The following is a 20,208-nucleotide window of genomic DNA, read 5'->3' as shown; positions in this document are numbered from 1 at the left end:
AGTGATGGGTTATTGAAAAGATGATGCTTCTTGTTGGTATAAGTAGTACCCATCAATCTATTTATGAAACTATTTTTATGTATTCCCATACCTACTCAGTCTAAGAATCGTCACACTAAACCTTCCTCACGCGATGTGGGATTGCACAGCTTTACCCGGTCTTTCCCCTACAGATCACGGGATACTGACTGTCACAATTACCCACCCTTAGGGGTCTGACGTCCCCGTCGGCCACACTTCTGGCTGTGTCAAGGCTCTGATACCATTTGTAACACCCTACGTCACTAAGGCTGCTTCCTAGAATGACGACTGTCTCTGCAAACCAACACGAGTCTTTCCAGCGTGCTTTGTCCTCACTCGCACGCTTCCTGGGAAAACTTCCCAGGAGGTCACCCATCATAAGATTACTCCAGGTCAAGCACGCTTAACTTTAGAGTTCTCAAGTGATGGGCTACCGAAAAGATGATGCACCTTGTTGGCACAAGTAGTACCCATCAATCTATTTAAACTCTTTTCAACTATGTAGTCTCATACCTACTCAGTCTTAGAATCATCACACTTAACATTCCCTAGGCGATGTGGGATTGCATAGCTTTACTTGTTCTTTCTCCAACGCCCTTCTTCAATGTCTTAATGTATTATATTGAAGTATTATACCACAGAAATTTCTTTTATTAAATAATTAAAAAAACAGAAACCTTTGATATGCAAATATTACTATAGCAAGAGAAACTATTTAATTTGATGAATAATAATAATAATAAACTTTTATATAAAAATAAATTAAATGTTCTTTTTTTTTAAAAAAAAAATAAGCTCAAAAAAGAATAACCACACATATGTATACCTGTCATTCAACGTTGAGTTGATTGTTGACCCAAGCATATACAAATCTTCCTTCTTCGTTTCATATTATATATATATATATATATATATTTATATTATACTAATTCCTTTTTCTACTATGAACATCTGAGCGAAATAGCTAGCCTCTGCAGGTGAGTATTTTTCATACTCAGTATGTATATATATGTAATTATATAATTTCATATTTTTTAATATGCATGCAAATTTTAATTTGCACACATATTGGAAAATGGTATTTGATTTTTCATGTAATTACCTGCTATTTTCTCTGTCAAATAATTCAGCAGGAATTGTAATATATTCATTCTTCGTCAAGAGGAGAGGAAACCACAGCTATGAATATTCCTGGATACAACGGTTCCAGCACAGTGCGGTAATTAATTAATAATGTATTTTTATTTATTAATATGTTAATTTCATCCAAATTTTCTTATTTGAGCCATACATGAAGATTCCTAAATTTTCTTATTTATTACTATGTGCTTCAGGAGCTATAAGCTGAAGATTCCTAAAATTTGTATTTTTTTTAATTACGATCGATTATACCGTTCAATATTTATCTTATTTGCTTTACTACTACTAATTTAACACTTCCTTTCATACTACTAATTCATTACTTTGAACTAGTGGAAAAATAAATAAAAATTAAAAGTTTACACAGTCTAATTTTTTATTTATTATTTATATATTGATATACTGTAAAACGTGTACAAATTAGTAACATGTGGGACCAAAAAAATTGATTGATATTAATCATAGAGATGAATTGATCATATTATGTTAAATTTAGGAAAGTAGATATCCAACGTACCAATTTATAAATGTTACTATCAGGCCTCTTATAGTGCCCAACACCACATGAGGTGACACTCTATAATTGGTTAGCGATACCTCATAATACATATTAAATTAAAATAAGTGGGACCCGATATTAGATTATACCAATAACAATATGCCACATACTTATGGTGTTGAATACCAGTAGTGCCCTTTAGCAATTCTCCGAAATCATTCAAAGTTCTCTTAATTGGGTTATGAAATTATTAATTTATGGTTTTCCTGAATAGTGAGATTATTAATTTTTCTATGCCATGTGGAATCTATATATTCTTTAGAAATATCAAATTAATCTTTTCTTTTAGGAATGAAAAGCAAGATTCCAAGGCCAAGAAAGATGGAAGGCAAAATCATTCAGCACTAAACCCATGGGCAGCATACTCTAGAAAATGGAATAAGATTTTCCTAGTTTCATGTGTAATTGGAGTCACAATCGATCCATTGTTCCTCTACATTCCAATTGTAAACGATGACCAAAAGTGCCTCAATATTGACCACAATATGATGCAAATATTTCTTGTTTTGCGATTCCTTACCGATTTCTCCTACATTCTAAACATCATTTTTCAGCTTCAATCTGCAATTGCAACGTCTAAGGAACTTGGTCAATCTATTTTTATAGGTCTTCCTTGGTCTTATCTTCTAATTGATATTTTAGCCATTCTTCCTCTCCCTCAGGTAACAAACACTAAGTCACATTCAATGTATTTACTGGTTAGATTTAATTCGTGTATATAACTAATAAAGAATTTGTACGTATATAGGTGGTGGTTTTGATGTACTTTCCCAAGATTACAGCATCAAAATCTTTGTTTGCAAGAGAGTTTCTCAACTTACTACTACTTTTCCAATATGTTCCTCGGATTCTTCGTGTGTACCTTTCAGCCAAAGACTTAGGAAGGACTTTTGACTCACTCACTCAACGTGTATGGGTCAGAGGTGCCTTCTTCTTCTTTCTTTACATTATTTTTGGTCATGTAAGTATATATCATGAATCATATTATTATTATTTTCATTTTTTTTTTTACCAAAAGCACATGATCAATTTTATATATATTGGCATAGGTGCTTGGAGCCTTTTGGTATTTCTTTTCAATTTTTCGTGAAACAGCTTGCTGGCACATTGCTTGTAAAACTCTTGGATCTCAGGAATGCAAACCTGGTCCTTTTTACTGTCATGGCAGTCACCCCATTAAGAATTTGACAAAGTTGAATGAGTATTGCCCCGTTAATCCCCCAAATGCATCTGTCTTCAATTTTGGAATATTTTCTCATGCTCTTGAATCTCGTATAGTCTGCAAATCAGATTTTCTGCAAAAATTCACTTCTAGTTTTTGGTGGGGTTTGAGAAATTTAAGGTTTGCATACATATACTTAACCTTCTATTTGAAAAATCTCATATAATTAATGTGTGTGATCACATCTCTAATCTCCATGGTTCTTCTTCTTATTATTATTATTTTCAGTTCTTGTGGTCAAAATCTTGACACAAGTAGCAATGTGCATGAAAACTTGTTTGCAGTTCTTATTTCCATATTGGGCTTACTTTTGCTTCTATACCTAATTGGAAATGTACAGGTATGTATTCAATCATTACTAAATTTTCTTTCTTTCTTTCTTTCTTAATTTTTAAATTTGTCTTCTTAACTCCTATTAATTTATAATGGATAATTTAAAAGACATATATACAACTTGCAACCACAAAGTCAGAAGAGGCAAGAAGAAATATAAGTAGCAAACAAAGAGAAATAGATTTGCATCTATCACACCTTGATCTTCCACCGAAGAAAAGGGTAGTCATCAAGAGATACCTATCCAGAGCAATGAAAGAAGGCAAAGAGTTTGATATTGAACAACTAGTTTCTCTACTTAATGTTAAAGCTCGTCATAACCAGCACAACACCGAGGTTGGTGATTCTACACTCTGGTTTACGTTTGATAATTTTTTGAAAAATAACACCTTTGTCTAAAAATTTGACCGATAGTAAAAAAATATTCAGCTAACTCTCTAAAAAAATTTACTAGTTGTCTAAATTTTTTTATTTAGATTTCTTAAAATTTCGACCAATTATCTAAGTTGTTATAAGTCATTTGGCAAATAATTATTAAAACTCGGCTAAACTGTAAAATAATTTAAAAAAAATAGTTCATTTCGCCAAGGATCGGTATTTATATCCATGGATGATTACTTTAATATTAACAATTAGATTAATATCAATGGTTCATATTTATAGTTGTTAATTAATATTTCTAAAAATAAATTTTTATTTTTTCAAATTTTTGGAAGGGTTACTTGATAAAACGTGTAATTATTATGAAAATATAATATTGCAAACTTTTTATTTTTCAAATGCATGTCAATTTCTAAATATAGCTAGTGTTTTTCATTGGTTGGAAACAACAATAATTATGGCAAAAAAAAAAAACTAAATTCGAAATTAATATAAAAAAAAATAATTACTTGTCGGTGACTTGCTATTGCAAGTCACTATATTACCACATTATCATAATTATCAGTATCCATTGAGTAGTAAAATCTCCACTATATATATATATATATACTATATATATATATGTATATATAACATATATAATATTCATTTTGGAACAGACATTTCCAGGTTTGGTTATCAAATTATTGGATGTGAAAAAGCATGAGAAGAACGCAGCCGAACGAAAGGCAAAGTCATGGATACAACAATTTGAAAGTCTAGAACCTAAAATTGAAACAATTATGGAATACGCAAGGCTAAGATTGCAAGAAGGCAAAGATGTAGACATTGTACATCTTTGCCATATTCTACCTTCGTCACTTGAAGTATCAATCAAGAAACTCATTTGCTTACCAATGATAAGCAAAGTACGTACATTCATTATTAATTATACCACGTTATATTATATATATGTGTGTGTTTGACCTTATGAAATTTTGACGTGAGTTATTGAATATGGGATATGAACAGGTTCCATTGCTTCAAAACATCGATGACAAAGTTCTCGAAAATTTCTGTAGTGTTTTAAAACCAGTCATATACTCAGAGAATAGTTATATCATTCGAAAGGGAGAGCCTCTTGATATGATGTTGTTCATCTTACAAGGTGTTGTGTGGACCTTTGACAGTAGTACTAGTTCAATCGAGCGCCTTCGAAATGGTGATTATTATGGAAATGAACTCGTGGAATGGGAATTGAACACATCAAGATGTTCCAAGTTCCCAGTCTCAATCTGTAATCTCAAATCTCACACAAAAGTTGAAGCCTTTGCTCTTAGGGCTATTGATTTCGAGGAAGTACTGTTGAAATGCTGGTGCAAGTTCTTTCAAAGCTTACCCAATAATGAAGCCATGTCTGAGGGCATGAGGTCTTTTGCAGCTACGTATTTGCAGCGAGCTTTTCGACGCTACATGAATAAGAAAAAGTCACAACAGAAGAAGGGTCCAGGTCAAGATAGGGAAGAGATAAAGGAAATCATTATTAATTAATGTTTCGTGAACTATAAAATATGTATTTTATTAAGAGGTATATTTAAATTGTGTTTGGAATTTATTATGTAGGGAATTTGTAATCTTAATATAATTTTATGAGATTATTTTAATTCAAGATTTAGTACTGAAACACCATTAGTTCTATATTACATAATGCATATTAATATTTGGTTTGAATAATGATATGTGCACCAAAACATTACGCCAACTGATGTGGCACTGTTTTTAAAACAGTGTGTTTCGCCTGAAATAAATTTGATAGGTGAAATGAAACTGCCACGTCAGATGGTGTAATGTTTTAGTACATAATTTTGGTGCACATATTATCACTCATTTGGCTTAATTAGTAGTTTGGTGAATGTAGAAAATATATGGAGACTAGTTTGTTAAATAGAGCTATTAGCACAACAACAAAACACGTTATTACCGGCAGAAGCTCCGTCGGTAATAACACTGGATTCCGCCGGCAATAGTTGGTCAGTAATTATGGTTATTACCCGCAGACTGACACCCTACCGTTAATATATTAGTACCAGGGGATTATTAGGGGTGGACTCCGCCGGTGTAAAAAGTAGTCAACATCGTGTTTGACTCATTTAATACCAGCGGGTCCCACCCCTATTAATCTGTCGATAATTAATTAATAATTTTTTTATAAAAAATATTAAAATATAATAATTTGTTTGATTTTATTTAATAATAAATAAATATATAATGCTTATTTAAAGATAATAAAATTTAACATAAATTAAATTTAATTATTAATAACACAATTAATATTCATAAAAAAAAAATACGTATAAACTAATCATAAAATTAACATAATAAAAATATACATTGTCTTAATTTAATTATATATTGTTGACGCCGTTTTTTGTCAACTTAGAAAATGAGAGCACTAAACACGAAATTATAAAAATCAATGATAAACACTCGATATTTTACATGGTTCAGCAGTTAAAATATGCCTAGTCCACGAGTCAATATTATTGAATTGTGGAATTCCCTTAAAGCTTTTAGAAAATAATTTAGCAGAGTATTCCCAATACCAAATTCAGCGTCTCTATAAATGAATTTCTCCAGTCTATTTATAGACTGGTTTACAGAATATTTCCCCTCATATTTCGGGAAGTTATTATTCCAATTTCAAATCAATACAATTAAATGTGTTTAAATACTTAATATCCCATGACATTTGGGATTTATTAACAGATTAAACAAATCCCCTAGATATAGGGATTTAAAACAGTAACCGTATTCACACTAGATTATCGACCTCGAACATATGACTTGGATACCTTCGAGATCGACCAATCATCGCGAGCTCGCTACTTTGGTTTGCCTCAGCCTTAGCAAATAGCTTTATCGATATCGTCCTCTCAGAGCTCGCAGTGCCCAGGCTCGAACCCTCTCGACCGATGCTAGATCGCCAACAAGAAATAACAAGGAAATTTAGACAAGTGTCGAACGCTTGTAATTGTAGCTTCGAGCTTAACTTGTAACCTCGGAACACCTTCGAGGCCACACGTATTTCTGAGCTCACCAATTCCAACGTCGTCGTTTTAATACTGAGCGAGACTGTCAAACCCAAATCATATAAATGCTGGTGACATGGCACACTTGCTTATTTCGAGCTTACATTTTACGAGCCTATCAAGACCATAATTTCTATTCTCGAAATCTGGGTGTAACATTTTTCCCCCTCAAAAGTATTGGTTCGAATCCTATATGAGAAGGAAACTTCTAAACTTCTACTTTCGAAAATCATGCCGCCTATTGCACTCGAATATGGACACGCGTCAGCCAAGGGTTGACACTAGTGTTATATTATTTCATATAATATAATATTAGATTAAATAATGTGACAAAATGTGATTTGTCACACAAATGTAATTTGTCACACCTTGTAACATATTATTGAGAGTCACAAAAATTAGACACATGTGTGTGCCCAAATGTGACATATTTTGGAGTTACAAATTTGTAACTCCCAAATATTACCCAATAATGTGTATATTATATGTTACACATTTGAGATTGGATTTCATAAAGTCATGATGATATATGACTGTTGGAGACATGTTTTTAACTCCCAATAGGTGTTTGGAGGTTACAAAATCATGTGGGAAAGGATTTGGGACGCTTTGGAGTGTTTTGGAAAAATGATTTTTTTGTGCTGAAAATGGCTTGTGGCCGCGGCCACTGACTTTCAGTGGCCGCGGCCAGTGAGGCTGACAGCCTATGTGAATTTTCAGTTTTTTCCAAATTGAATGGTTCTAATATCCCAAATAACTCCCAAATCTCCATTTTAATTCCATAAACATCCAATTAAACATTGGTAACTGCCATGAGGGTTGGTGGAATTTGAAATTCAAAGGGGTATCTCAAACTCTATAAATAGGAGCCTAATGCTCACTTGTAAGACACACAATTTTTCATCCACAAAGCACTTGGCTGAAAAATACACCAAAAGGCTTGATAATTCCAGATAGCTATTTCCTAGAGAGATTCCTTAGTGCTTAGAGAATAGGGGGAAATAAGCTTTTGGACAAAGGTCTTGAACCTTGTTCAAGTTGGTGATCCCCACTACTCTACACTTTGGTTGTGTGAGAGTTTGTGTTTTCATTCTTTTGTTCTTCTTATTTACTTGTATTGTTATAGTATTGAGTTTGTAATATTCTTCTTCTACATCTTTTTATTTACTTGTATTTTGAGAAATTGAGTTGTAATACTTATTTAATCAATATTATCTTGTCCATTGTATTTTTGCATAGAGTTGTATTTGGTTTTTCCATAATTCCATTGAGTATTAAAATATATTCTCTAACAACTAGTACTTGAGTGCTCTTTACATCTGCCCACATCTTTTCATATCCCCATTTTTCCACCATTAGTATATTTATACCCCATTCGTTAAGCTCACCTTCTTCTGGACGGACGGTCTCGCTCCTTCCAGATTTTACTCTTTTCAACATATCCGTAAGATCTCATCACACTTGTCTCTTTTTTCATTACATAGTTAGACTCAAAATATTCACACGTTTATTCTTGCGGCCAATTACCACCACTCCACCGCATTAGAAACGATGAAGAAGCATAGGGTAGACTTGCTCCAACTACTCTATATTCGGAGATCCATGTCCTACCTTCTCCATGAAGACCGGCTCCCAACCTGCGGTCTCTTAGAGGAAGGCCAGTATACGGATGACTTAGCTTAAAAGTATTTGAGGTGAGACCACATGCCGCTTTCCAATGACAGACTTCCCCCTCGGAGGAGATCTTCGAGCTCGCGGTCACGTGCCCCTGTAGCCACCGACACGATTGGCCTGCCTCAGGCAATGAAGTTCATGACAAATCCTCACCAAGCTCGGGTGATGGAGGTAAAGTGGGGCTCGAATCCTCCATGTGGTCTCCTTCTATGCTTAAGCACAAACCCGATGTATTGATTCTCTTTGAGGATCCTAGGGAGAATTTTTATCTATGCTCATGGGTAGATCATAGAGTTCGTAGGTTTGTGTAATGCCTCGAATTTCTTAATAAGGTTTAGGACCTTGATTAGGAGATCGGGAGGGTCATAGTTGATTTATTATGTGATTTAGTGATCATATGCATGTTTATGTGAATTATATTTTTATATGATGATAAATGCATGCATATGGGTATATTTTTAATTATAAGGGCATTTTGGTAATTTGGCCTGTTGAGGGCGTGATTGTGTATTTTCGTGCATGTGGGTGAGTTATAAATGGTACCACATTATATGTGGATATGTTCGAGCTTTTCAGCATGAGACGATCATGAAATGCAAGTGTTCGGCCTGGTCATAGCAGGTTTAAGTTCGGGGCTCGGAGTGAGTCTCGGGGTGATTTTAATGATTAGAGCATTACTGGGAGTTAAAGGGTAATGTGATATAATTTATTGGTGTTTGAGAATATCCAGAATAGCGGGAATTGGAAGGTGTTAATTATGATTAACGAAATATGTGCGAAAGGACGATTTTGCCCTTGGTGTTATAGGATATATGTAGGGGAATTTGTTTCTTAAAGTTTAGAATTGATTGTGTTTGATTAAATGCCGAGGAGAAATATAATAGAGTGGATTTTATTTGTTTATTGTTTCTCTTCATATTTTTCATTATCTTATTGTTTCTCTTCACTTTTTGCATCCGATAAAATTATATATATATATACACACACACCAGGTTTGCTGGCTTTGGTCTATTTATGTGTTATAGCTAGGCAATTATATATTGTAAAAATGACACCTTAGGAATTTAAGCTCAGTGTTCTAGATAGTTTCAAATATTTTTTGGTGCCAAGATTATTGTTTCTTTTATATTTGATTTGTAAAACATGTTTATCATTTCTCAAACGATGTTGGATATGATATTTGGGGACATTCTTGTTCTACTTTTCACGTATAACTGCTGTCTACTTAATACTCTCTGTTATTGGATGTAATACAAATCCTATCTCATCTCCCTTTGCATATATATGTAATTTATTAGTTCATGTATATGTCTTTTTCAATTCTTATTTTCAGTTTACTTTTCACTTCTTTTAAATGGTAACTTTGAGTAACTTATTAATTTTGGTATGATGAGCAGTTTGGTTTCAAAATTCTGCAAAACCGTACCAAACCAAACTTTGCACACCCTAATTAGTGTCTTGGAATTTATTTTGTCATTTGTAGGATTTTACCACTTTAACCTACACTAGCTCAACATATATGTTATCAAACCAAGGTCAAAATAGACTTTATATTCTGATCAAAATATGTGAACCACAAAGACCCACGTGTCTACACAAAACAGTAAACAAAATTGACCTAAAATAAACTCTAACAAGCTTTATCACTTTACAGAAAAATGAGCAGCCTTCGAAATGGGTTTTCTGCAAAAGCTCTGTTAGGGCATAAACCAAATATGGTTTGAGAGATGAATAACAACAGAAATATAAGAAAACAGAGAGTGATAAGGAAGCAAACACAGAGAGTTTTCGAGGTTCGCCCAAAAATGGCTACTTCCTCGTCGAGCTCGCCTCAGGGATTAGCTCAGTCTTTTCATTTAGCATGCTTGATTTCGAGTACAACAATGGAGGTTCCGAGTCACAGAGATCAACTGGTAAGCCTCAATCTATCCTACTCTCTCAGTTTATTTCACTATTTCCTTAACCCTTTTACTGACTATTTCTCTCTTTTCTTTTTCTGTACAAAACACCTCACGAGTGGAAAAACTTCTTCACACATGAGGATTCTTGGAGCTTCAACTTAGATCTTGAAGGAGGCTCTTTATTACTCTGTTTGAAACTTCTTTTCCTTTTTTATACTAGTTGATCTTCTGAATAACTTGGCAATCTGTTGTAACTGATATTCTGTTAGAGGTTTTGATCTTTGAATGAGTAGTTTAAATTTCTGTTGTAATCTTGCTGAGCTGTATAAATGATTTTAGATAAAGCAGTTTTATAAAGGAATTTAAATAACAAATTCCACCTAAATTCCTTTATGAGACTGCTTAATCATAGTATTAGTATTCCCTGAGAGTCCTGACTCGAATAGTGGTGTTGTTATCCTCCTTGACGGATACCTAATAAGTTTAGGCAGTGTTTAAACTTAGTTAGGTTCAGTACTTTAGTACCCATGTCTATAGGATTGTCCTCAGTAGGCACCTTCTCAATGTTGACCACTTCCTGTGTTACTTGATCCCTTATAAAATGATACTTTATTTCTACATGCTTAGTTCTATCGTGAAAAACTGGATTCTTACATAGGTGTATGCAGCTTTGGTTATCTGAATAGACTGTAGATTTTTCTCTTAATAGGCTTAGTTCTTCCATTAGACCTTTGATCCATATTGCCTCCTTTATAGCCTCTGTAACTGCTACATATTCGGATTCAGTAGTTGATAGGGCCACTACTGGCTGTAGTTGAACTCTCCAGCTTACACAGTTTCCTTCCACTAAGAAAAAATATGCTGAGGTAGATTTTCTGTTGTCCTTGTCACCTGCATAGTCAGCATCACTATATCCTTCTATCAAAGTGCAGTTTAGTTTCTTAGTAAACTTAAGTCCTGTTTCAGTAGAACCAAGTAGATATCTAAATACCCATTTCATAGCCTCCCAATGCTCTTTTCCAGGATTTGCCATATATTTGCTTAAGACACTTATAGCATATGCTAGGTCAGGTCTTGTACATACCATAAGATACATTATAGATCCAACTGCATTAGAATAGGGTACCTTATCCATTTCTTCTTTTTCTGTCTGAGTCTTAGGGCACTGTTCCTTGCTGAGGTAGTATTGGTTTGTCATAGGCTATCTAGTAGTCTTAGCATTCTTCATGAAAAACTTTCCAATGATTCTTCTCACATAGTCTCCCTGAGATAGAGTAAGTACTCCCTTGTTTCTGTCCCTGTGAATACCTATGCCTAGGATTTTAGTTGCCACTCCCAAGTCTTTCATTTCAAATTCTGATTTCAGCCAGCCCTTCATTAGGTCTATTGTAATTCTTTCCTTACTTATTATGAGCATATCATCCACATAAAGCAGTAAGTAGATCACATCTTTCATTTGAGCTCCCTTATAATATAGGCATGTGTCATAGTAGCTCCTAGAAAACCTTTTCTTGTTCATGAATGCATCAAATCTTTTATTCCACTGCCTTGGTGACTGTTTTAAACCGTATAGGGATTTGATTAGCTTACAAACCATATGTTCCTTTCCTTTGACTTCATACCCCTTTGGTTGTTCCATATAGATATCTTCTTCTAGTTCCCCATGTAGAAATGCTGTGGTAACATCCATTTGATCAACCTCTAAATCATATTGTGTAGCAATAGAGAGCATGATTCGTATAGTTTTATACTTAACCACTGGTGAGAAAATGTCAGTAAAATCAATCCCCTCCTTCTGTGTGAAACCTTTTGCAACCAGTCTAGCTTTGAATTTTATAGGCTCTTCCTTGTTTTTGCCCTCTTTTAGCTTGTACAACCATTTACATGATACCACATTCTTACCCTTAGGCCTATTTACCAATTTCCAGGTACTGTTCTTGATTAGAGAGTCCATCTCTTCATTCATAGCTTTGACCCACTATTTTGAATCCTTGTCTTTCATAGCTTCCTCATAGGTAGTAGGTTCAGTTCTGTCCAGCCCCATAGCGCTTACAAATGCATAAGCTAATACCTCTTCCCATGCATTAAAACTGAATTTCTGAGTAGGTTTAGGGATTCTTCTAGTTCTGTCTCTAGTAAGCTGATAATATGCCAATGTTTCAGCCGGTTCTTGTCCTTCTAGATTATGTTCCACCTGACCTGTATTATCTTCTTGAATTTGCTCTGCTTGCTCTGTTCTTACTTGGTCATGTTCATTCTGATAAGCGTCTGTTTGCATGATATCTGGTTCTGCTTGTGTTGTTTTATGTTGATTTATTTCTGTATGATAATCTATTATGGTACCTGCATGGTTAGTGTTTAAACCTGCATCTGTGCTAGAAATAGGATTAGTAATACATGGAAAAACATCTTCTTTAAAAACAACATCCCTACTTAATATAGTTTTAGGACCAGATTTCTCCTTAACCCATAACCTGTATCCCTTAGTGCCTTCTGGGTAACCTAAGAACACACACTTAAGAGCTCTAGGTTCTAGCTTACCTACACTTTGGTGTGCATAGGCTGCACAACTAAATACCCTTAAATTTGATAGGTCAGGTGGTTTTCCTGTCCAAACTTCCGCAGGTGTTTTGCATTCAATAGCACTAGATGGGCACCTATTGACTAGATAAGCAGCAGTTAGAACAGCCTCTCCCCAGAAACCTTTAGCTAAACCTGATTGTAGCATTAAGCACCTAACTTTATTCATTAAAGTTCGGTTCATCCTTTCAGCAACACCATTTTGCTGAGGGGTTAACCGAACTGTTCTATGTCTTTGAATCCCAACTTCCCTACAATATTGGTCAAACTGGTCATTGCAATATTCTAGCCCATTATCTGTTCTTAAGGTCTTGACTTTATGATTAGTAAGATTTTCCATCAATGTTTTCCATTGGACAAATTTCTGAAAAGCTTCATTTTTATGCTTAAGTAAAAACACCCAAACTTTCCTAGAATGATCATCTATTATAGACATAAAATAAGAACACCCCCCATGAGTAGAAGTCTTTTCAGGACCCCATAAATCTGAGTGTATGTATTCTAGGATTTTCTTAGTTTTGTGTGCCCCTGTTTTGAACCTAAGCCGATGATGCTTACCAAATATACAAGATTCGCAGAAGTCCACCTTGCTCACTCTATCCTTGCCAAACAGGTTCTGTTCACTTAGAATTTGTAGTTTCTTTTCACTGATGTGTCCCAATCTTCTATGCCATAGGACAACCTTTTGATCTTCAGTTGCTTGTGTCATGGTATTGTTGCATTGAGTCACTGGTTCTCCTTGTAAATAGTATAGGCCTTCATGTTTGTGCCCCTTTATTATAGTCATGGCTCCTTTACTCAGTTTTATTGTACCTGTTTCAATTTTACTCACAATACCCATGTCATCTAGAACACTAATTGAAATCAGATTTCTAGCAAGACTAGGAACTAACCTGACACCTGTTAGTGACCTTATAGCCCCATCAAACATTTTAAAACTTACTGTACCAGATCCTTCTATTTGGCATGATTGGTTGTTTCCCAAAATGACTTTTCCTCCTGTTGATTCCCTGAAATCAGTAAAGAATTGTTGTGTGTTCGTCATGTGAAAAGTACAACCTGAATCTAGTATCCAATCGTCTTTGAAAGTAGTAGATGTGACATATACTTCTCCACTGTCATAACCACTACTCATATTGGCCTGTTCTGATTTATTCTTGAAAGAGTGATAGTCTGATTTATTTGTTTCTGAGTCTTGTCCTTCTGATTTGGATTTATTTTTTCTTAACCAAAGATAGCAATCCCTTTTAAAATGCCCTGGTTTTCCACAATGGTAGCAACCTTTTTGGTCATTAGGTCCCCTAGAGCTTGATCTGCTTCTGTGGTTGCTAGGCCCTCTAGAGTGTCCACGGTGTTGACTTCTGCCCCGATTGTGATGAGATTTCTTATGCTGAGGCTTGCCTTGACTAAAATTCACTTCTCCACTTGATGTCCCTAATCTTTCATTTTTCATCTCCAAGTCCTTTGATTTCAGAGCTGAAATCACATCTTCCAATGTGATTTTAGTTCTGCCATATTTAATGGCAATCTTAACCTCTCTATAGGATTCAGGTAGTGAATTAAGAATAATAATAGCCTGGTTTTCATCACTTAGAGCCTCATTCTCTCCTGAGTTAGCCAGCTCAATATGCATCCTTAGGAATTCATCAAGGTTTTGATCAAGAGTCTTAGTATGGCTCATCTTGTATCCGAATATCCTTTCCTTTAAGAAAATCTTGTTTGTTAATGACTTTTGTTGAAACTGTTCTTCCAATTTCTTCCATATTTTGGCTGGGGTCTCTTCTTTATCTACCAATCTGATTATAGCATCAGATAGGTTGAAGATGATGATTCCAGTGGCTGTCTCCAAGAATTCCTCTTGTTGAATCTTGGAGGTATTTTCAGGCCACTCTATTGGATCTTCAAGAACTCTCAATAGTTTCTGTTGTGCCAATAGAGATCTTATTTTTCTTCTCCAAATCCTGTAATCACCAGAACCATCAAACTTATCAATGTCAATTTTAATATTACTCATGTTAGAAAAATCTGAAATTAAACTAGTTAAAGAATCAGAAATTTCAGCTTGATCAGTCAGTGGAATATCCACAAAATCTCCTGTATTGAATACATCCCCTGGAGGATCAACTTCCTCCAGTCTTTCTTGTTTTCTTGATAACTCTTGTGAATTGAATCTCCTTGCCAAACCTGGCTCTGATACCACTGTAGAATTTTACCACTTTAACCTACACCAGCTCAACATATATGTTATCAAACCAAGGTCAAAATAGACTTTATATTCTGATCAAAATATGTGAACCACAAAGACCCACGTGTATACACAAAACAGTAAACAAAATTGACCTAAAATAAACTCTAACAAGCTTTATCACTTTACAGAAAAATGAGCAGCCTTCGAAATGGGTTTTCTGCAAAAGCTCTGTTAGGGCATAAACCAAATATGGTTGAGAGATGAATAACAACAGAAATATAAGAAAACAGAGAGTGATAAGGAGGCAAACACAGAGAGTTTTTGAGGTTCGCCCAAAAATGGCTACTTCCTCGTCGAGCTCGCCTCAGGGATTAGCTCAGTCTTTTCATTCAGCATGCTTGATTTCGAGTACAACAATGGAGGTTCCGAGTCACAGAGATCGACTGGTAAGCCTCAATCTATCCTACTCTCTCAGTTTATTTCACTCTTTCCTTAACCCTTTTACTAACTATTTCTCTCTTTTCTTTTTCTGTACAAAACACCTCACGAGGGGAAAAACTTCTTCACACTTGAGGATTCTTGGAGCTTCAACTCAGATCTTGAAGGAGGCTCTTTATTACTCTGTTTGAAACTTCTTTTCCTTATTTATACTAGTTGATCTTCTGAATAACTTGGCAATCTATTGTAACTGATATTCTGTTAGAGGTTTTGATCTTTGAATGACTGGTTTAAATTTCTGTTGTAATCTTGCTGAGCTGTATAAATGATTTTAGATAAAGCAGTTTTATAAAGGAATTTAAATAACATCATTTTTAGTGTCAGTTTTGAGTAACAATTCAAAGTGCTTATTTCTATTAAAAGTCATTTTTAGAGAAGTCAATGAGAGGTACTTTATAAAAAAAAAAGTTTTTTTACATAGGCCATTGTCATTTGACACATATGCTGAGTTTATTCTCTTGTGCTTTTTTACTTCTCATGTAACTTCTGAATCTTCGCTGAAGAGAAATAGCTGCAAAAGATTTCAAGCCCTCAGAAATTGATCCACTGGTTGAGCAGCATTTAGAGAACTTGGGCCAGCAACTCAAGAGTACATGCTTCAAGTCAATTGCCATTAGAGCAAAGGCTTCAACTTTGGTATGAGATTTGAGATTAGCAGTAGAGATTGGAAAGTCATTATAGGATGTTGAGTTTAACTTCCATTCCATGAGTTCATGTCCATAAAAATCACCCCTTTGAAGACCATCCATAGGACAAGTACTACTTCCGAAGCTCCACACAACACCTTGTGTTATGAAGAGCATCATATCAAGTGGTTCTCCTTTTCGAAGGATATAAATGTTCTCTAAATATGTTACTGGCTTTAGATATTTGCATATTGTTTCGTACACATATTCATCCATGTTTTCAAACATCGGAACCTAATTAAAACAATCAATAGAAAGTTAATAACATAGGTGAAATTTAAAGTATTAAACTTAGTGATATAATAGAAGATAACTTACCCTTTTTAATATAGGGAAACACAAGTGTTTCTTAATGTACATTCCCAGTGAAAAAGGAAGTACATGCAAAATGTTGATATTATCTACTTCTTTTCCTTCTTGAAATCTCAACTGAATGAATTTCTTAATCTTTGACGTTACATTCTCATCGAAAAGTTCATTTTCTGATATCCACAACTCTGCCTTTTGTTCAGTCGTGTTCCTGTCGTATTTTTTAACACCCAATATTTTGGTTACCCAAGCTGCAAACTATAATCAAAAGAATAATAATAAGTAACAGAATTCAATATTAACAAATCAAAAACTATATAGCTATTATTTGTTTACTCACCTCATTAGGATTGGCTTGCTCTTTAATCAGAGAATAGAATTCTTCGACATTAAAATCTTTGCCTTCTCTAATTGTCAGAGTTAGGTATCTCTTGATGGCTTTCTCTAATTCGATGTCTTTCACTTTGATGACTTTCTCTTTATATGGAATTAATAAAAAAGAATCCATTTCTTGTTTTATGATACTTGTCTTTCTCCTTATCTCTTCTGACTTTGCCGTTTCCAACTGCATGTATGTCTAAACCAACATTCTAAATAATTAATTTTATCATATCCAATCACCTTTTCTCATATATTTCAATGTAAAAAAAAAATTACAAATTTGCATCCAACATATTTTCTCATAATTTATTGTTACAAATAATTAAGTCATTTAGTGTTCAATATTGAGAGTTATGAAGCATAAAAAAAATTGGTTAACAAAAAGAAGTGCATACCTGCAAATTTCCAATAAGATATAGAACCAAAAGTAAACCCAAGGCAGAAACGAGAATTGCAAAGAAAATTTCTGGTATGCTGCTACTTGTGTCAAGGTTTTGACCAAAAGAACTACAAGAAGAAGAAAAACATTATGAGATATGAAGATTAGAAGTGGCACATCTTAAACACATTTAAAAGATTAAATTTGTATATACATACATATACATACCTTAAATTACTCAAACCCCACCAAAAACTATGAAAGAATTTTTCACGAAAAAGTGTTTTGGTGACCATACGAGATTCAATGGCTTGAGAAAATATTCCAAAATCGAACACAGTTGCATTTGGTGGATTATTAGGGCAATACTGATCCATCTTTGTCAAATTCTTCATGGGATGCTTGTGACGACAATCAAAAGGACCAGGATCACATTCTTTTGTATTCATTAGTATTTCACATGCCTCGTGCCAGCAACGTGTCTCAGCAACAATCGAATAAAAGTACCAAAAGGCTCCAAACACCTATATAGTTGTCACTAATTAAATGACTATAAAAATTGATCATTCTCTATAAGAAATATGAACAGAAGAAGATGATAGTACTCACATGACCAGAAATAATATAGATGAAAAATAAGAAGGCTCCTCTGACTACACGTCGAGATAGTGAGTCAAAAGCTCTTCCTAACTCTCTGGCTAATAAGTACACACGAAGAATTCGAGGCACATATTGAAGAATAAGTACTAAATTGATGAAATTTCTTGCTACCAAATTTTGTAATCCAGTAATCATGGAGAAAACCAGTAAAAATACCACCTGTATGGACAAATCTTATATTAGATATTTACTATTTAGAATAAACATATTTGTGATGAGAAAGAACAAAAAAATGGAATCATTCTTGAAAATAATACCTGAGGAACAGGAAGAATGGCTAAAACGTTGATTAGAAGATAAGACCAAGGAAGCCCTATGAGAATGGATTTATCAAGTTTCTTAGACATGGTTAGTGCAGTCTTGACCCGAAATATGATGTGTAAAACATAAGCGAGATCAGTAACAGTTCGTAAAACCAGAGATATGATCTGCAGTTTGTGATCTTTGTCAATGCACTTTTGGTCGTCGTTTACAATTGGAATGTAAAGGAAAAATGGATCGATGGAGACTCCAATCACACATGAAGCCAAGAATATCGTATTCCATAGTCGAGAGTAATTTGCTGTCCATGGATTCAGTATTTCATTTCCTTTTCTTTTATCTTCATAACGTCGATCTTGTATTTTATGATCTTTAGTGGCGTTGGAATCACTATAAAAAAAAATTAAAGCTAACATTTAGTGATAATATTTTTAGTCACAATATAACTTAGTTGTTACTAATGTAATTTTAGTTACAATCTATAATATTTATTGATAAAATTTGTTCCGGATAAAAACACATCTAGATACAACAAATTGTAATAGTTTTAGTGATACTTTTTTAGTGATAACATAGAAAATTTGACATAATAATAATATTTTAAACCAATTTCATTAGTAGTTACAAATTTCAATATACTAATGGAGTGTTTGTTTTGAATAATTGAGTTGTTTATGAAAGTGTAAGGAAACTTAAAATGGAAGTAACATTAAACTTTTGTGTACAAAAGAGTTCACTTTACTTTTTAAAATAAATTTGGGCCCACACAAATTATTAACTTTACCTTATTAAAATTTAAGTTGTAAGCCAAACATAAAAAAAATTTAGACTCTCATTTGGACATCTATTTTACACCGTAACAATAAATATTGATGCTTTGGATAATTATAGAGATAGAAACATTCAAAAGTTGCCTTTGGACAAATTAATAATGAATATAACTTTTCTTATAAACACTGATGGAGACGGGCCCATGGGCCCATGTCCCCTAAAAAATAAAAAATAAAAAAATATATATTGTTTTAAAATATTTATGTAATGTCTTTATAGTGCCTCCAAACCATTTCAGTCATTGCTTATAAGCTATGAGCACTCTAGATATTTATTAACACAATTTGTCGACGAGGTATAAAAAATTTATGTATTTTTGTCATATCTTTTGTATAGTATATATTATCTTTCTCCTTATTTTAAATATTTCTTTTTATATTTTATCTTTCGTTTTAAATTTGTATAATATTTTCTTCTCAATTTTAGCAGTAAGGTTCAACAGTTTTTTTTTTTTTTCTAATTACATATAAATAAAAATAGCTCACTTTCTGTAATTTATAATCTATTTATCTATATTTTTTACTGGAACATCTCTTTAAGTTTTATGCTTAGCCCTCAATTTTTAGTTTTGCCTAATTTAGGATTGAGACGACCACTGTCTACCAAACGACAATAATGTATATAAAAATTTTGAAGAAGAAATTACTTACTGGAATAATGAGGCCAAACCTTTGTCTTCAAGATTGTTCATAACTCAATGTATATATATATATATATGAAATGAAACCTACAATTAATATGCTTAATTGTTAAAATAATATATATTTACTTATAAAAATAAGAAAGAGAAGTATGAAAAAAACACTATATATATATTCATATATATACTCACCGGAGCAGCGATAGGCAGTTCTGTTCAGGTGTGCCGAAAAGGAAGGTGACTAGTCCATATGCGACTTCGATCAGAAGAGATTTACATTTAGTAGTCATAGCTATATATATATATATGTATGTATAATATCTTACACTAGCTTATTTAATTATTGGAGAGAGGAGGAGGAAAAATACCACTTAAAATACCACGGCTACAAATAACAAATAAATAAATAAATAAAATCTTGGTTTCTCTCGATCTTATCCTTAAAACTTGTGTGGTATGTACTTCTTTTCATTTTCTTTTGGTTACGTGGCTTTCA

General features: G+C 33.6%; 3 protein-coding genes across 5 annotated transcripts; 1 reads left to right on the top strand and 2 right to left on the bottom strand.

Annotated features, from left to right (window-relative positions):
• The first annotated feature begins 886 nt into the window (after nucleotides 1–886).
• On the top strand, nucleotides 887–5,319 carry LOC133834320 (cyclic nucleotide-gated ion channel 1-like). 2 transcript variants are annotated; one of them, XM_062263903.1, is made up of 9 exons: nucleotides 887–998; nucleotides 1,155–1,240; nucleotides 2,010–2,382; nucleotides 2,469–2,681; nucleotides 2,770–3,062; nucleotides 3,171–3,282; nucleotides 3,384–3,611; nucleotides 4,316–4,564; nucleotides 4,668–5,319. In XM_062263903.1, exons 2-9 carry the CDS (start codon nucleotides 1,203–1,205, stop codon nucleotides 5,184–5,186), a joined length of 2,025 nt encoding a protein of 674 aa, XP_062119887.1. In that variant the 5' UTR covers nucleotides 887–998; nucleotides 1,155–1,202; the 3' UTR covers nucleotides 5,187–5,319. The 2 variants fall into 2 exon arrangements, with proteins under 2 accessions (XP_062119887.1, XP_062119886.1); XM_062263902.1 differs by having other exon boundaries at nucleotides 895–998; nucleotides 1,152–1,240.
• A 5,394-nt stretch (nucleotides 5,320–10,713) lies between these two features.
• Nucleotides 10,714–11,497, bottom strand: LOC133778778 (secreted RxLR effector protein 161-like). The gene is made up of 2 exons (XM_062218802.1): nucleotides 10,817–11,497; nucleotides 10,714–10,773 (listed from the first exon to the last, which is right to left on the bottom strand). Exons 1-2 carry the CDS (start codon nucleotides 11,495–11,497, stop codon nucleotides 10,714–10,716), a joined length of 741 nt encoding a protein of 246 aa, XP_062074786.1.
• A 4,434-nt stretch (nucleotides 11,498–15,931) lies between these two features.
• Nucleotides 15,932–20,058, bottom strand: LOC133834316 (cyclic nucleotide-gated ion channel 1-like). 2 transcript variants are annotated; one of them, XM_062263894.1, is made up of 9 exons: nucleotides 19,905–20,058; nucleotides 19,723–19,799; nucleotides 18,238–18,631; nucleotides 17,930–18,139; nucleotides 17,549–17,844; nucleotides 17,337–17,448; nucleotides 16,901–17,137; nucleotides 16,570–16,818; nucleotides 15,932–16,485 (listed from the first exon to the last, which is right to left on the bottom strand). In XM_062263894.1, the coding sequence occupies exons 2-9, from the start codon at nucleotides 19,761–19,763 to the stop codon at nucleotides 15,994–15,996; spliced, it is 2,031 nt and encodes a 676-aa protein (XP_062119878.1). In that variant the 5' UTR covers nucleotides 19,764–19,799; nucleotides 19,905–20,058; the 3' UTR covers nucleotides 15,932–15,993. The 2 variants fall into 2 exon arrangements, with proteins under 2 accessions (XP_062119878.1, XP_062119877.1); XM_062263893.1 differs by lacking the exon at nucleotides 19,723–19,799.
• Between the last annotated feature and the right edge of the window lie 150 nt (nucleotides 20,059–20,208).

This window comes from Humulus lupulus, chromosome 5 (genome assembly GCF_963169125.1).
Source record: "Humulus lupulus chromosome 5, drHumLupu1.1, whole genome shotgun sequence".
Classification (NCBI taxonomy): Eukaryota; Viridiplantae; Streptophyta; class Magnoliopsida; order Rosales; family Cannabaceae; genus Humulus; species Humulus lupulus.
The sequence above is the reverse complement of the archived record's forward strand: the minus strand, read 5'-3'. Positions and strand labels throughout refer to the sequence as shown.

Coding starts and splice junctions, on each gene's coding strand:
- LOC133834320 (XM_062263903.1), top strand. CDS start 1,203: ATGAATATTCCTGGATACAACGGTTCCAGCACAGTGCG. Junction 1,241..2,009: donor AACGGTTCCAGCACAGTGCG/GTAATTAATTAA, acceptor CTTTTCTTTTAG/GAATGAAAAGCAAGATTCCA. Junction 3,283..3,383: donor ACCTAATTGGAAATGTACAG/GTATGTATTCAA, acceptor ATAATTTAAAAG/ACATATATACAACTTGCAAC.
- LOC133778778 (XM_062218802.1), bottom strand. CDS start 11,497: ATGACAAACCAATACTACCTCAGCAAGGAACAGTGCCCTAAGACTCAG. Junction 10,774..10,816: donor CTATAGACATGGGTACTAAA/GTACTGAACCTA, acceptor TAAACTTATTAG/GTATCCGTCAAGGAGGATAA.
- LOC133834316 (XM_062263893.1), bottom strand. CDS start 20,002: ATGACTACTAAATGTAAATCTCTTCTGATCGAAGTCGCATATGGACTA. Junction 18,140..18,237: donor CCATTCTTCCTGTTCCTCAG/GTATTATTTTCA, acceptor TTGTCCATACAG/GTGGTATTTTTACTGGTTTT. Junction 17,845..17,929: donor TCTATATTATTTCTGGTCAT/GTGAGTACTATC, acceptor ACAACTATATAG/GTGTTTGGAGCCTTTTGGTA.